Consider the following 16325-nt stretch of genomic DNA (forward strand, 5'->3'; position numbering starts at 1 on the left):
AAAATGGATCCCTGCCCCAAAGCATGCACTTCAGAAGCTTGTTAAATTATCCACAGATCCTGTCCAGTTGTCTGACCACCTATTGATTTCAGCCCCGACTTCAAATCGCTGTTCACCTCAAGCTCATTGAGTGGGCTTTGACAATTCTCTGAGTCTCAACCTAATTTTAAGCACTCATCTATATGCACAGTGTTAGAGAAATTTATTTAATATGTTTACATCCTGCCTTGCTGCCTGACAGCAGGTGCCTCCTAGATGGCTGGCAACAAGGAAAAAAATGAAAACACTTTAAACATAAGACTTTTCTTTTCAAAAGGTGGTTGTGACTGGGAGGGGCTCTAGGGGGAGGGGACTGATTGCTGGCTTGAGCATTTTTCTTTGACAGTAGGCTATAGAAGTCAATTCATTGTTCTTCTTTGCTCACTTGCATTTTTGCCTATATTGCCATGAGTCAAAACAATGCTCCCATTCTCCCTGCAATAGAAAATTGATGGAAGGAATAGCCAAGAGTGATTATTCTCCAACTCTAAGGGGGAAAACGCCTCCTAGCAGCTGTATTTTTCTGCCTTGTTGGTACCTGTAACAGATCCAATAAAATAACTTTTGGGGAATCATCATTACTGCTTGTACTTGTTTTAATAATGTGCAATCTTGCATTTGGCAACTACTGCTTAGCATCTTATCCTGTGAACCTTTTCACTTAAAAAAAAGTCATGACTAGAAAGAACTGTTTGCACATTCACTTTTCTAAGAGGGTTCTTCTGCCTCACTGATGGATTATGCAAAAGCTTAATGACCCTCATTATAGTTCTTTTGCCCTCAGGAAAAGACACAGTTTTGTGCTTTTCTGATCAAAGTGCAATCACAAGTGTTCATAGTGCTCCCAGCATTGCAACAGACAAGTAAAGGCCAAATCTTTCTTACGGTACATAAACATTTGGAAACGGCAAGTAACTTAGGGGCAGGTGGGATTTGAAATGGAGAAGCAATGGGTAGGGAACGGGTTAAGCACACCCTGCCATTTCAGGTCACCTCCTCCCAAATATTTGTTGTTGTTCAGAAGAAAAAAGACATCTAAGGTTGTTAGACACATTTGTGCATAATATCTAGTTCATCATTGTAGTTCATCTTTTTATCAAGCATTATCTGGTTGTTTAACATTTACTAGCATGTGTCCAAGACTTGCTAGGGCATGCTTACCCTTTCACTCTGCTTTTCCTTTAGTTTGGTTCCATGTAAGTCTTTTGTATCTGCAGTGCATATGAGTCATCCTGTTTCTTTCTGTTCCACCAAGGGAAAATGCACTAGGCATCAATATTTCAAACTCCTAAGTAATGCCAGCAGATTTTTAGAAATGCAGACACCTCTCTGTGATTTCTCCAATTCTGCACAAAGGAGCCCCCAAACAGTTAGCTTCCTTTCCTTTCCCTACTCTCCCAGTATCTGAATAGCCACTTGCCTATTCTGAATTAGTGAATCTGTGCAATGGAAGGGGTTAAGTAGCCTCATGTAAACTGCATAAAGCTAGTATTCAGTTACACCCAGGTTGTGTGTTCTCTGCAAGCTCTCCCCATTCCCCCGGCTATGAACAAATTGTACAGCAAGCAAATGTGCAGTGTGGATTCAGAATAAATTCTGAACATTAAAATGAGTCTACATTTTAATGTGCAATACTTAATGGTGGTGCTGAATGGTGGAAGGAAGCCTGGGCAACAAAGCAAAAAGGAAACGTACTAGGGATCTATTACCACAGCATGTTTTGCCCACGAGTCTGGTTTCTGAATGCTTAACAAAGTCAGATCAGTGTTATCAGACTTGTGTGTTGCTGGAACTTCATTGACTACAATTCTGGATCCTTAAATTTGATTAAAATGTTCTCAGCATTCCAGATTGATGTGCTTGGGGATAGCACACAGATGCATGGAATACACACAGTCTTGTGCTTGCTTTTGTGTGTCCATTTCCTTCTTTTTGCTCTGCCTGGCTTTGCAAGAGGTCCTGACTCTCCTTACTTGAGCTAAAGGCAGTTCTTTCTTTGCTCCAGCTGTTCATAGTTTGAAGCTTAGTCGCACCCATGTGGACTGGCACAGTGTGGATGAAGTGTATCTTTACAGTGATGCAACAACGTCAAAAATCGCAAGAACTGTCACACAGAAGCTGGGTTTTTCCAAAGGTAAGGTTATTTGTTTATAGTATGCACTGACTGAATAAATTGTTTCACCTCATATTCTGTGAAGACACCTTCAGTTCTTGCTGATTTTAAAGACTGAAATCTTCAGTCTTGTGTAGGTCTGTGCTATAAATCAATGTATTGTCTGGTACTGGGTTTTAGATCGAATCGTGATAACTGTTTTTTTTTACAAAATGATGTTCCAATTTATTGTGTGTCACGTGTGTGGTATTAAAGAAATCACAATATTGGAAAAACAGGAATCCGGTGCTGCTTCCTGTGTGTGCAGCCCTAGCTAACTCCACCTCAGTCAGTTCTTCCCTGCCTCCTGCAGCAAAAAGAAATAGCTACAAATTAGTACAGCAGGCTGACTCAAATATTGCCCAGCTGATACTGCCAAACAGAGCTTTGAGACTGTTAGCTTTCCGTCGCCCTGGCTATCTAGCCAGCAAGCAAGGACTTCTTCCCTCAAGGCTCTTGCTTAAAGGTACCAGGCCGGTAGCTGGCACAGGGAAAGCCTGCAGGTTCAGACTTCTGGATCCCTTTCCCCCCATAAAAACATAAACAGGGGTTAGTAAAAAACAGACAGGCACCTTCCTTTGCCATTTGGCCCTCTTCTTCTGTCATTCCCTCCTCCATCTCTGTGTGTGTATTGCTTATGGGTGTGTGAGTGTGTACGAGTGTGTGTGTCTCTCTCTCCCCCCCCCCTTCTGTTGGTGGGGTGTGGGGTGCATTTGTTTTTGTGAAGCAGCAGCTAGCGGGCAAAAAGCATTGTGGTTGTTTTTTTTATTAACCTAGCTGACACTTCCCACTTGGTTTTCTGTAAGTGGCAGCTGACCCCTTGTTAAACCTATACTGCTGGGGGAGGTGATTGTGTCTCCCTGCTTCATTTGGAGCTATGGCATCATGGCAAGAGGGGCTTCGTTAGCCTCATGTTTCTTCAGCTCAGTCTGCCTTGCACAGCTCTCTCCTCTTCCCCTTCCCCTTCCCCTTCCAAGTTGCTTCCTTCCTTGCTGGTGATTCTCCTTTCCTGCTTCTCTCTCTCTCTCTCTCTCTCTCTCTGTGTGTGTGTGTGTGTGTGTGGTTGTGACTTGCAAGTTGCTTCAGAATAAAAGGGAGGGAACACTCAGCGTTTGTTGTGTGTGCCTTTCTTTCTGAGCAGAAGCAGCTCACGGGACACTGCCAGCCCCGTGTTAACACTGCATGTCTTCTGATCTCCCCTTGCCAGTCATAACAGGAGGGAAATACACTCGTGAGATGCTTGTTGGCTTCAGAGTAAACCCCCCCCCCCAAAAAAAAAAACCCACCCTGCTTTGCCCTTTGAGCCTCTTCTGCGTTTCTCCCCACCTCCTTTTGCTGCCCATTTTCTCTTAGATGGCTATGCCAAGAGTGGACATTGACAAATCCCCTCGGATGTGGTGGAAGGTACATGAGGCATCCTTCCCAATGCTGAAGTTTTTGGTTATCCCAGGAACAAGTGTGGCATTTGAAAGTGTGTTCAGCACAACCGGCAATATTCTTCAAATACAGAGGGCATCTCTATTGCCAGAGAACACCAAAATGCAATCTTTTCCTTGCAAAAAATATAAATTTCATTTAATAATTTTTGTTCTGTAAAATTTTATCCATTCTTTTTGGTTTGGCCTGGTTTATACAAGATATAAATTGCATTTTCGTGGCAATAAAGATGTACATTTTGTTTATATTTTGTTCTGTTAACATTAATCCGTTCCATTCTTTTCTATTTTGGCCTGGTTTAGAAAAGAAAATTAACAAACAATCAAATAACTGGTGTTGTGCGATGTATACATTCAACTAAGACTCAATAGTGAATTATATTTGAATATCTAAAAGTGTGACACTGAATTTGCTTTTTTCTTGTCTAGTAATGTAATTAAATTTTAGGGAACCTGTGATATTTGAAAAAACGGGAAAAGTTTTGTCTTTGCGCAAACCTATTGAGACATGTAATTGTTTGTGAAAACCACTTCAAGGGTGTGTTTTTTTAAAAAAATTATTAAACAGTATATAAATCTTGTTAAATAAATAATCCAAAGAGTGTTCACTAACGGTTCCTTGTCATCCTGGGAGGAAAAGCTACACTTGGGGTGCTACAGGATTCTGTCCTGGGCCTGTTGTTTAACATCTTTATAAATGAGATGGATTAAGGCAGAGGTCAGGAACCTAAGGCCCATGGGCCGGAAGTGGCCTGTGGAGGTCGTTTGACCAGTCCACAAGCTGCCGCTGAACCGAGCCGTCTGCTCGTGTGCTGTGCTAAACTGGCTCAGCACGGGGACTTGGTTCTGCAGTGCCAGAAATCGCGGGTGTGCGCGATCCGGCCCATGGAGGAATCTCCGCAGGACTGATCCGGCCCAGGCAAGATAAACCTTGCCAACCCCTGGATTAAGGTATTGACAGAATGCTCCTCAAATCTTCAGGTGACATTAAACTGGGAGAAGTTGCTACTGCTGCAGAAAACAGAATCGGAATTCAATATGACCTTAACAGATTGGAGAACTGGGCCCAGAAATTAAATTATATTTGTATTAATGTGCTCTAAACAGTGGGTGGCTAAAAAAGCACACACTGACTCACTTTGAGGTGCATCATGAACTCCCAATAAGCAGTTTACGAAGCCGCTGTCTAGAAGATGCATGACTGCCATTTGCAGCTGAGACTTGGTGGCTGTAGACAGATGATGAAATTGGAAAATGAGTCTGAAGAAGAGTTGGCTCACTAGTAATAGGAGGTCATTCTAGTTGGCCTTGCACTGTAGCTGTTTTTCAAGTCCATGCAAAGGACTCATATTTCAAATAATTCTGGACAATTTACCAGGCTGTTTTCCTACATGTGTAATACATGTCATTTGCTTTGTGTCAGTCTATAAGTGGGCCGGGGAAGAGAAAACACCAGTAAATGCAAGGCCTTTGCTTGATCACTTGGAGAGTACTTTTACTTGACACAGGCAACCAGGTGAAAGGAACTTTATGATCCTGAATTAAATGTTGTTACTTGCTCTTTTGCAGCTTCAAGCAGTGGGACCAGGCTGCATAGAGGTTATGTTGAAGAGGCTACGTTAGAAGACAAGCCATCACCAACAACTCATATTGTATTTGTTGTACATGGCATTGGTCAGAAAATGGACCAAGGAAGGATTATTAAAAACACAGCCATGTGAGTGTTTCGTTTCACTCTGTTGAAAGTGGACAACATTGGATTTGTGGGCGTTGTGGTTTTCCCTTTTTCACAAAGGGTGCTGTTTTTAATTGTGCATGTTCCTGAGGTCATCTTACTTCCTAATCATTAGGCTGTGAGTCTTTTTGGCAAACATTTCCAAATGCTACTTTGCTGTACTGCACTTAGCAGAGAAAGAATTCTGATCAAAGGAGAGACCAAGGAGCCCCGAATACGATAAATTTTGACATAGAATCTTAGAGTTGGAAGGGACCCCTGGGGTCCTCTAGTCCAACCCCCTGCAATGCAGGAATCTCAGCTAAAGCATGTGTTTTCTATATTGCGTGCACACACAGAGAGACCAGTATTTCATCCCCAGAAAACCCTCACAAACCAGACCTGCCAATGTCTCCTCAAATAGAACAAACCCCTGTGTTGCAAACTTAACACAACAAACAAACAATACAAGCAACACACAGACCAGTATACTAGATAGCACTGTAATTCTTATTGCATAATATACATGATTTAGTAACAAAAACAAAATGTATGCACTTGTAAATTCTCTAATATAGTTGAAATCAATTGAACACACATCTGTCAGTCTTTGAAAGTCCGCAGAAGTATAATAAGTCTGTGGTTGAAACAAATTAATAGATGGTATCCTGTGGGCTAAGCGGTAAAACTTTTTTTAGGCATTCATGGTGCCGAAGTAGTAGGTGAATAACAACGAACAGTGACCCCGGATAATCTGACTGTTTTGCTGGAATCTTCTTCAGCACAACTACAGAAGAATTCAAATATGAAACAAATTCACACATTACAATCCATATGCTACAGTTGCAGCATATGGATTGTAATGTGTGAAGTTTATATATTTTCATGTATATTATGCAATAAGAATTACAGTGCTATCTAGTATACTGGTCTGCGTGTTGCTTGTATTGTTTGTTTAATGTCTCCTCAAAGTCACAGTAGTTGATAGGTTTTGTTTTTGTTTTGATTGAGAATGCAGTAGCATTTCAACTCCAGGTATTTTTGGATGAAGCAGGTTACCTAAGCCTATTTCAGGCAACTGGGAGAGTGTCCAAAAGCACGTGGATAGAGGTGGTCCTCTTTACATTGTCTACTTAGGCTTTCAGAAAGCTTTGATTAAAAGTCCCTCACCAAAGACTTCTGAGTAAGCTTAGCAGCTTAGCATAAAAGAGGAGTCTCTTTTATGGGCCAGCAGCTGCTTAAGGAACAAGGAACTGAGTACAGGCAACTTCCCATTTACTCGGGGGTTACGTTCTGAAGCTGTAAGCGTTTAAGTGAAATGGCATATATTGGGAACACCATTGGCAAAGCCTGCACAATCGCTCTCTCCAAACCTCCATGCTCAAACTCCCAACTCTCCAAAGACCAGAGTTTGGTGCAAGGGCTCCTGGGATTGCACTTGCAAAGGCTCATGGGATTCCTAGAAGGCTGTTTTTGCACTATTTTTGCCTTTTTCATTCTCTTTTAGGGCCGTTTTTGCCCCTTTTCATGCCACTACCAGGGTTGCAGCAATGCATATTTAGTTGAACATACATAAATGGGGAGTTGCCTATAGCAATAAATGGACAGTTCTCCCAGTGATGAGAAGTGGGTCACCCAAGGACCTGTATTAAAATCTGCACTCTTTCACTCACTTGAAGGAACTAGAGTTAGGGATGAGCAGTGAAGCATTCAAGTTTGCTGGTGATGACAAATTGCTCAGAGTGGGGATCATTTTCCCCTCTCTCAATGTTATATGTGCTTTCCATCTAATTTTTAGGATGCGGGACACTGCAAGGAAAATAGAAGACAAATATTTTAGCAACCTTGCAACACATGTTGAATTCCTGCCAGTTGAATGGAGATCTAAGCTTGCACTTGACGGAGGTACTTTTTCCTTTGGACTGTACTATTGGTGACATTTGGAAAGTAACACTTTTTAGTTTTTTTCTAGCAATGGTTTGTAAACTCTACACTCAGGGTACCCTTTCGATGTGTTTTGCCAAGGATAATTCTGCCCCGGCATTTTCTAGTTGTTCATGGAAGGTATTGCCTAGAGCTATTAGCTGTTAACAGTCACCCCAAACACCTTGCCACACCCTGTAGGTAATTATTGGAAAGGGAAATTGGGCAGCTGTCTCCAGGGGAAATTGGTCCATCCTTACTGAACTTCCCACAGAGGAACTCCCCTGATAATCCCTTGGGCTTCCCCGGAAGCACAATTTGAAAACCCACCATTCTGTAAATAGACCATGTGCTTAATTTCCTTGATTTTGTTATCTCAACACTTTAAGTAGAGATTTGAATGTTCCTAGGAATTTGTGCTCACATGGTACTGCATTGTTGACTTTAAACCCACTCCAAGCTTTATTACGCCTCAGTCAAACACTTGGGTCTCTTTTCTTTATTTTAGACACTGTTGACTCTATTACTCCTGATAAAGTCCGTGGCTTGAGGGACATGCTTAACAGCAGTGCAATGGACATAATGTACTACACAAGTCCCCTCTACCGAGATGAGGTATGTGTGTGATTTTTAAGTGTTTGGTTTCAGGTATGGACAAATAATGGGTATGGCAAAGTTGGGTTTCCTAATTTAAGTGTACCTCTGTTTCCCAACATCTTGAAGATAGACTTTGCCATTGTGGGCATTCTTTGCATAGAAACCAAATAGAGTAGTTTGTGTCTTCAGTTTACTACTGAGCTGTATGCTAGCTGAGCGGGGATCTGAATGCTGGTGCAATATCCCATAGGCTACAGGGCCTTTACAAAAAATTGTTGCAGCCTGAGGATGAAACATGCACTGTTCATGCATAGTGTGTTGTGTGTTTGTTGTACTCTTTAGCTCTCCCTCCCTTCTTCAGGAAGCCAAGTGGCTTCTGTGGGGCCCTTACCCAGTTCCCCTCCAAGCCCAGACCAGACTGAAACTTGTATACCTTTTGCAGTGCAACAGCATCATGTCTCCAGGCTATTCTAAGGAAACCCCAGTTGCATTTTTTCAAAGCTCAGAGCACTTTCAGAACAGGCACAACAGCTGTCCTGCTGATGCTTAGGTATTTTAAAATGCTGCTTAATCTAGCAAGCGGGGGAGGAGGTGGGCCAAGACACAATTTGCAGCTTGGAAGGTCATAGTTTATTCAGCTAAGAAGCAATTGTTTTCTGCAAGGAGATATATTGCAGAAAGGGGGCTCTTGTTGTGAGAGGCTGCTGCTGCCGCCATCAGCTTGCCCTCTGCAGCTGCTGTAAATACCCTTGGTGAGGGGATAAGCTGCTCCCTGCCTGTTTCTGCACTCTGCTTCCTCCAGTACCATGCCAGACTTGAGGTACAAACTGAGTGGTAGAGAGGTGCTTGTTCCAGCTGGAGAGTTTACAAGCAGGATTTAAAACCTCCCAGTGTCTTCATAGCAGGAGGAAAGGAATTTGGTTGGAAGAGCCACATAGCAAAGTTCCCAGTGGGCTGAAACAAAGGCTAATTCAGCCAGATGCTGCTGCTGCCAAACCATCAGACTTCCTGAAATTCTGCTTAACAGACTTTGTATTTCACACATGTGCACAGCATGGATACCCTGCCACCTCAATAACTTTTACGCTTTCCTTCTTGTATGGAACTTTGTGTGTGCTGTGCACAAAGGTATCCAAATGCATATTATGTAAGAATTGCCATAAAGTTGGGGTGAGACACGAGTGGCGCTGTGGTCTAGACCACTGAGCCTCTTGGGCACGCCGATCAGAAGGTTGGCGGTTCCAATCCCCGTGATGGGGTGAGCTCCCATTGCTCAGTCCCAGCTCCTGCCAACCTAGCAGTTCGAAAGCACGCCAAAAATTGCAAGTAGATAAATAGGTACCGCTACGGCTGGAAGGTTTCTGTGCACTGCTCTGGTGTCGGTGTTCCGCTGCGCCAGAAACAGCTTAGTCATGCTAGCCACATGACCTGGAAAAACTCTGTGGACCAATGCCAGCTCCCTTGGCCTGTAAAGTGAGATGAGCACCACAATCCCAGAGTTGTCTGCGACTGGACTTAACTGTCAGGCGCCCTATACCTTTACCTTGTAGGGGTGGAGAACCTTCTGGCCATGGGATGAATAGGCCCTTGCAGCCATTTTTTTACAGGCCATGCATACCTGTCACTCGGGTAAAGGTGTGGGACAAGCAAATCTGCACCCACTTAAAGAAGAGTTGGGTGAGCCTGGTTGTTCATTCGTGGTGGGGTTTGCATTTGGCACTGTTTAAATTTGGTGCTGAATGTAAGTGCCACTGCTTTTGGCAAGGATCTGATCTACCTGATGCTGGGTGATTGGCAGCTAGGTGGATGAAGGTCAAAATCTGGCTCATCAGAGAAAAATGGTTGACCACTCTGCCATAAAGAATCAGACTAGAGCTCCATGTAGCCCAGTATTCAATATTAATGGATTTTCAAAAATTTCTCATCGGATAAGAACTTTCTGCCTTTTCTCAAAAAATATTCAGAATTTAAAAGCTTCAGCAGTGGTGCCTCATAGTAAACGATTCAGAAATGTCACCTGTGGAGGACTAAACGTGTCATGAAGTTCATGACATGAGTAATCCTTGAGTGGGACTGAGACTGGATGGAGGGCTTTAGCCCTTGGTCCCCACCGCAATCACAATTGGAATTAGGGGACTTCATGTCTGTTTGCAGTAGGAAGCAGCTAATACCAAGTACCAGGCTAGCTATTTTATTTTATTTTTGTAATAAAATTTTGCATTCCCAGGGTTAACTTTTGTGACACACCACATTTACTTTACAAATTATACCATTCAAGGGCCAACTTACATGGATCACCAAATCTTAGCCAAAGCTTGATAACATTTTCCTTTTCCTTTTTTTTTTACTGTACTGAATACAGTACATCTAGATTTTCATATATAATCTTGTAGTGAACTCTGGCTCACATTTATCATTAGAAGGTTTGTTTGCTACAAGGTACTGGGCAAGCTTGTGATATTTTAGTAAAGATGATTGATGAAACATTGGCAAATGATCTCTCCAACTAGGTCAGGTGCCTTCTCCTTTAGGCTTTAGAAACAATCCCTGACAGCTCATCAGCTTGAATTACAGCTTTATAATCTGGTCTCAGGGGCTTCTCTCCTACTTGAGAAATTGAAATAAACAAATGTTGGTGCAGCATGTTAGGAGCTTTTATTTTACCGGAGAAGCAGACTTGCTGATGTAAGGCAGTTCCGCTCCATTAGTTCAAAAATATGCATGTGTTTCACCAGTGTACTTTGGTTTTTCACATTGCATATTTCTTTTGCCAACCAAAGTTGAATCCGTACAGAAGGAAAGGATTTGGAATGAGAAAAAGATATGTAAACTCGGGCACTAGATCTTAGTTACAAAGTCTTTTATATCAACCAACTGGAATGAAAGTACAAGGCAAGGAGAAGCTAGGTGTTATTGGTCTCTCCGCTGAGCCAGTGAAGTGGCCTGATGGCCTCAGCATGTGGGACCTCTCTTAGCAGATGTGATGAAGCACATGGCATTTAACCAGGCCCTGGAATGATTGTCATCCAGTGCCCTTTTAAAATGTCTTGGGGTTATCAGGTTGTTGTTGTTTTTTATTTTGATTATGTCTTTAGTGTTTTTATATTGTAATTTTATCCTGTGAACCGCCCTGAGACCTGTGGGAATAGGGTGGTATAATTTTTTTAATAATAATTTTGGGAGTGTTCTTAAACCTATTTTATTGAATTTGTGTGTTATTCAAGAACAGAAATAATAAATAAGAGCATCCTAGCTGTGTGCTTAATGCTGTTAAGGAGTTTGCACTTAAAGCAGACCTTGCAAGCATTTGATCAGTTTTCTTGGTTTGATTTTTAAGTGCTGAACTGTTATCCACCCTTCACCCAAACAGCAATATCCGAAAAGGCTATTTCTGGTCTTGATGTCTCAGCTGGCTGCTGTCAGTGAGTCATTTCATGCAAACTGATAAAGCCATTGCCTAAAGAAATGCAAGTAAGAGTAAGCAGAAATCCAGATGCTAAATACATAGCAACATGCGGAATATAAGAAATGTGCCTTCTCTCCCCATTCCCTAACTCTTTATAACAGCTGGTAAAAGGCCTTCAACAGGAGCTGAATCGTTTGTACACGCTTTTCTGTACGCGGAATCCAGAGTTCATAGAAAAGGGCGGCAAAGTATCAATTGTGTCACATTCCTTAGGATGCGTAATCACATACGACATCATGACAGGATGGAATCCGGTAATACTCTACGAACAGTTGCTTGAAAAGGAGTATGATGACCTCGAGGACACCTGGATGAGCTATGAGGAGCAACATCTGCTAGAAGAGTTTTATTTGACCAAGCGGCGGTAAAAGAGTTTCCTTTCTAGTATTGAGCAGGTCTTGGTGTATTGAAATTGACTGAGTGAGCCCAGGGTCACTTTTAACAAGTGAATTGCTTTGCGCCACCACCCAGCTCCTCTCTCAGCTGTGCCACCACAGTGCAACTAGAAGTTGACTGGCTCTGGAAGACATTTCCACCCTTATTTTTCAGCCCTTGGGCCTCATTGAGAAATACCGTATTTTTCGCTGTATAGGACGCACTTTTCCCCCTCCAAAAATGAAGGGGAAACGTGTGTGCATCCTATGGAGCGAATGCAGGGGGGAGGCAGGCAGGAAAAGCCTCCAAAAGCCGCACAGAAGCTCCGCGCAGCTCTTGCGGGCTTTTCCTCAGGAGGGAGAAGGAACTGACGTGGCCAGTCAGTCCCTTCTCCCTCCTCGTAGAAAAGCCCACAGGAGCCGTGCACTCCTTAAAGGGTGCGCGGCTCCTGTGGGCTTTGGCGGGAGGTGGGGGTATTGCCATAGCCGCACGCAGCCTCTCCCTGCCGGAGAGGTTGTGCAGGGCTAAAGAAGCCATAGCCCCGTTTAGCCTCTCCCAGCTGGAGAGGTTGCATGCGGCTATGGCAGAAGCCAAGACAGCGAGCGGGATGCATCCTGCTCGCTGTCTTGGCTTCTTTGCTCTTTGGGGCTGGGGGGGGGGGCACTGGGCAGAGAAGGGGAGAATTTTTTCTTCTTCTTCTCCCCCTCTAAAACAAGGTGCGTCCAATGGTCGGGTGCGTCCTATAGAGCGAAAAATACGGTGCCTGCACACACAAAGAGCACTGTGACCAGCCGGTCATGCATGTGGTACTTGAAAGGGGTCTTGAGCCAAAGAAAGGGCCAAACATGGTGCTGGAGATTTTTAAGCAGCAAGGCTGCCATTGGGATAGTCAGGTGGTGGGGCTTAAACCAGGGGTCAGCAACCTTTTTCAGCTGTGGGCCGGTCCACTGTCCCTCAGACCATGTGGTGGGTCGGACTATATGTTTTTTGGGGGAGGGGAATGAACAAATTCCTATGCCCCACAAATAACCCAGAGATGCATTTTAAATAAAAGGACACATTCTACTCACATAAAAACACGTTGATTCCTGGACCATGCACAGGCCGGATTGAGAAGGCAATTGGGCTGGATCTGGCCCCCGGGCCTTAGGTTGCCTACCCCTGGCTTAAACTCCTTCTTTCCCCTATGCTGAGAGAGTGCAGTTATGTCTTAGGGCAGGATTCACCTTAGGAGCTCTGTCCACAGAAGTCCTGAGAAATGAGGTTTGCTTCCCCCACCCTGCATCTCCCCCCACACACCCTGAAATGGTCCTGGGGAGTTTGAAATGGTCCTGGGGAGTTTGGGAAGGGACTGTGAAGCTGATGTTCTTGCATGGATGGAACATTTGTGGTACTATGACATTAAAACTCACGTTTCTAGTCTTCCAAAATTTGTCTCCAGAATATTTGTTTTGGTGAATTACACTAATTGACATGGTACTTAATGGAGCTCTATTATTATTATTATTATTATTATTATTATTATTATTATTAGACTTTATATACCGCCCTATTCCCACAGGTCTAGGGCCAATTAACTGTTTCTAATCAAAAGAACTCAAAATGTCTGTATTTTTTCCTAGATTGAGGGAGATAGAAGAGAGATTGCATGGACTGAAAAAATCCACCATATCTAAGACACCTGCCTTAAAATTCAAGGTACAAATAAGTAAGAAATGTGCTGTTCTGCTAATGGCTCACATTTAGCAAGAAATGTTTTTCAGGTTCCACCTTTATTTATTGCTATTTATTTAATTTCTAAGCTGTCACTCAAAATATAAATATGTAGGGATAAATATTTTTTTAGAAACTTCAGAACTGCAGTTAAAATAGTACAGCAGTAAAAACATTTCAAAGCAGAGAGTAAAAAACCCTAACTCAGGCACTGAAAGCACGTGAAGCAAAAAAAAGGTTAACCAACACTAAAGGCAAACTGGAATAAAGTGAGCAGGTCATATCTCTTGGGGGAGGGAGTTCCATAGACTCCATGACCTCACCAGCAAAAAAGCCCTTCCTCTTGTATGGTCCACTATCCTAATGCCTACTTGTGGGCATACTGCCAGGCCTCCATAGCTGATCTAAATGCTCAGGCAGCTTCATAAGTAGTATAGGTAGTCCTTGAAGTAATTGGTCCCATATTTTTTAGAGCTTCAAAGGTCAATACCAGCACTGTGAATTGGATCTTTAAGCTTCCAAACTTAAGACTGATAAGACCCACTCCTAGGCACTGTCACTTCCACAGATACTGCCAAGTCCAACAGGACCCTCAAACTACAAACTTGGCCTTTTAGAGAGAGTGCAACACTACCCAGAACCACTTGGAACATCTCCACCCAGAGCAGTCTGCTTCTTTACCACAGTACTTCCATCTTCTCTGGATTACGTTTCAGTTTGCTGGCTCTCATCGCTCCTCGAGGCTTCTGTTCAGGCGTTCCACAACCTCCGTGGGATTAAGAGGTGGAAACAAAGATGCAGAACTGTGTGTTATCAGCAATATAATGACACTTTCCCCTAGTGGCTTAATGTAGATGTTAGAAAGCATGAGGGAGAGAACAGGACTTTGCAGTAGTCAGGAAGGTAGAGCAAAAGCCCTCCAGCACCACCAGCTGATTGCATCTCAACAGAAAGGACTGGATTCTACACCCCACTGTGACTTCCAAGCCCATTCTGGGAAGGCAGTCCAGAAGGAGGATACCCACACTCCAGCAAGAATTGGTTCACATTCAGTTTCTTAATGTTGCTCTCCCTTGAAATGCAGCCCAGCCTATAATGCTCATACATTTTTATTTATCTAAAATAGCTACAAATCCAGTGAAATCAGCATCAAAACCAACAGCAACAGCACAAAGATAATGGGAAGTCTGTATCTGCAAAACATTGATCAGTTAATGCATATACAAGCTCAGCTTCATTAGATTGTCTTGAACACAAGCCACATCTCTGATGATATTGAGCGGAGTTTGTATTTTAGTGAATCTAGTTCGATTTTTCTGTAAGGTCAAGTAATAATGTGTAATGCATAAGTTTGCTTGGGACCAAGGTTGTCAAATAAGAAGGGTTTGGCTGTTGAGGAGATTTGGGGCCTCTGCTGTTAAGATGTCCAGAGGGTCTGTGACTCAGTGGCACATAAGAGCTTTCAGATTCAACCCCTGACATCCCCAGCAAGGTGCGTCTCTGATACGAGGGTTGGGAAAGGCTCATGCGTTAAGCACGGCCTGATTTTGTATAAGGTATGTAGTAAGTTGATACGCAGCATGTACACATGGTGGATATTTTTATGGAACTATCTTTTCTGCTTGCTTGATGCTCTTGTGTGATTTTTTAAAAAAAGAAACTTAATCATGGAGAGCATTATTTTTAAAGATAGTTGCCGTATTTTTCGCACTATAGGACACACTTTTCCCCCTCCAAAACCTAAGGGGAAATGTGTGTGCGTCCTATGGAGCGAATGCAGGCTCCTTGGCTTCAGCGATAGCAACGCGAAGCCTCCGAAGCGCAGAGGGAGCACTCCCTCCGCGCTCTGGAGGCTTCGCGTTGCTTTCACTGAAGCCTGGAGAACGAGAGGGGTCGGTGCGCACCGACCCCTCTCGCTCTGGAGGCTTCAGGGATAGCCGCCTGAAGCCTTCGGAGTGCAGCACAAGTTCCCGCTGCGCTCAACAGGCTTCAGGTTCCTTTCGCTGAAGCCAGGAGAGCAAGACTCTCCTGGCTTCAGCAGAGAGGGAGAGAAGCGCAGCGCCCCTTCAGCCAAGCGGGAGGAGAAATGGAAGGGGCTCTGTTTCTCCTGCCGCTTCGCTGAAGGGGCGCTGAGCAGAGAGGGGGAGAATTTCTTTTTTCTTGTTCTCCCCCTCTAAAACAAGGTGCATCCTATGGAGCGAAAAATACGGTGAATAGTAGTTAAAAGCTTCACCAACTGCATTTCTGCTATGGAAATGCACCAAAACCACCTGTCTGCAGCCTCTTCCTCAGTGCAGCAGTTAGGTTTGGGGGAAACATCTTGTTATAGAAAAGACTTCTCCATCTGTGCTCTAAGGGGTCATCTTTGTCTCCCAGCCTCCCCTGCACCTCCCATGGGACACCTCTTTCATTGGAATTTGCTTAGACAGGCGGTTTTGAGGTATTTTTGCAAGTAGCCCTTGTGGCCTTCCTATAGCTATCAGAAGATGTAAAAAGACTAGTAAATATTACACGCTGTGATTTCCCTCAATTTGTAACGCACTATGAAGCGATGAGATAGCTCTACACCCCCAACCCTTGCAAAACAGAAAAACAACCCAACCCAACCCAGTATATGCTAGAAAGCTGCCTTTTTCTCTGCCTGTTAATATCAAATAAATGTCTCCTTAGGTTGAGAATTTCTTCTGTATGGGATCTCCATTAGCAGTGTTTTTGGCCTTGCGTGGCATCCGACCAGGAAACAGTGGAAGTCAAGATCACATTCTGCCCAGAACTATTTGTAACCGGTTGCTAAACATTTTTCATCCAACAGATCCAGTGGTGAGTGTTAGTGCAGTAACAAGCTTTCACCTCAAGAGCAGAGGCGGCCCTACCATGAGGCAAGGTGAGGTGGCCCCCTCAGGTTGTGGA

At 43.6% G+C, this 16325-nt stretch overlaps 1 protein-coding gene across 5 annotated transcripts in view; it reads left to right on the forward strand.

The window, feature by feature from the left end:
• The window catches only part of DDHD1 (DDHD domain containing 1), a 38903-nt gene that overhangs the window by 17725 nt on the left and 4853 nt on the right, over positions 1-16325 (forward strand). For 3 of the 5 annotated variants that reach the window (XR_014562516.1, XM_083732392.1, XM_083732393.1), the window contains 7 exons: positions 2045-2173; positions 5197-5344; positions 7140-7246; positions 7773-7879; positions 11429-11691; positions 13325-13400; positions 16086-16235. Coding sequence is in view for 4 of the 5 variants with exons in the window: in XM_083732392.1 (XP_083588518.1) it covers positions 2045-2173; positions 5197-5344; positions 7140-7246; positions 7773-7879; positions 11429-11691; positions 13325-13400; positions 16086-16235 (980 nt within the window). In the remaining variant the exon portion in view is untranslated. Of the gene's footprint in view, positions 1-2044; positions 2174-5196; positions 5345-7139; positions 7247-7772; positions 7880-11428; positions 11692-13324; positions 13401-16085; positions 16300-16325 lie in introns of all 5 variants that reach the window. The other 2 variants (XM_083732395.1, XM_083732394.1) reach the window with 2 other exon arrangements.

Source organism: Podarcis gaigeae (assembly GCF_964106915.1).
Source record: "Podarcis gaigeae genome assembly, chromosome: 1".
In the NCBI taxonomy this organism is placed as follows: domain Eukaryota; kingdom Metazoa; phylum Chordata; class Lepidosauria; order Squamata; family Lacertidae; genus Podarcis; species Podarcis gaigeae.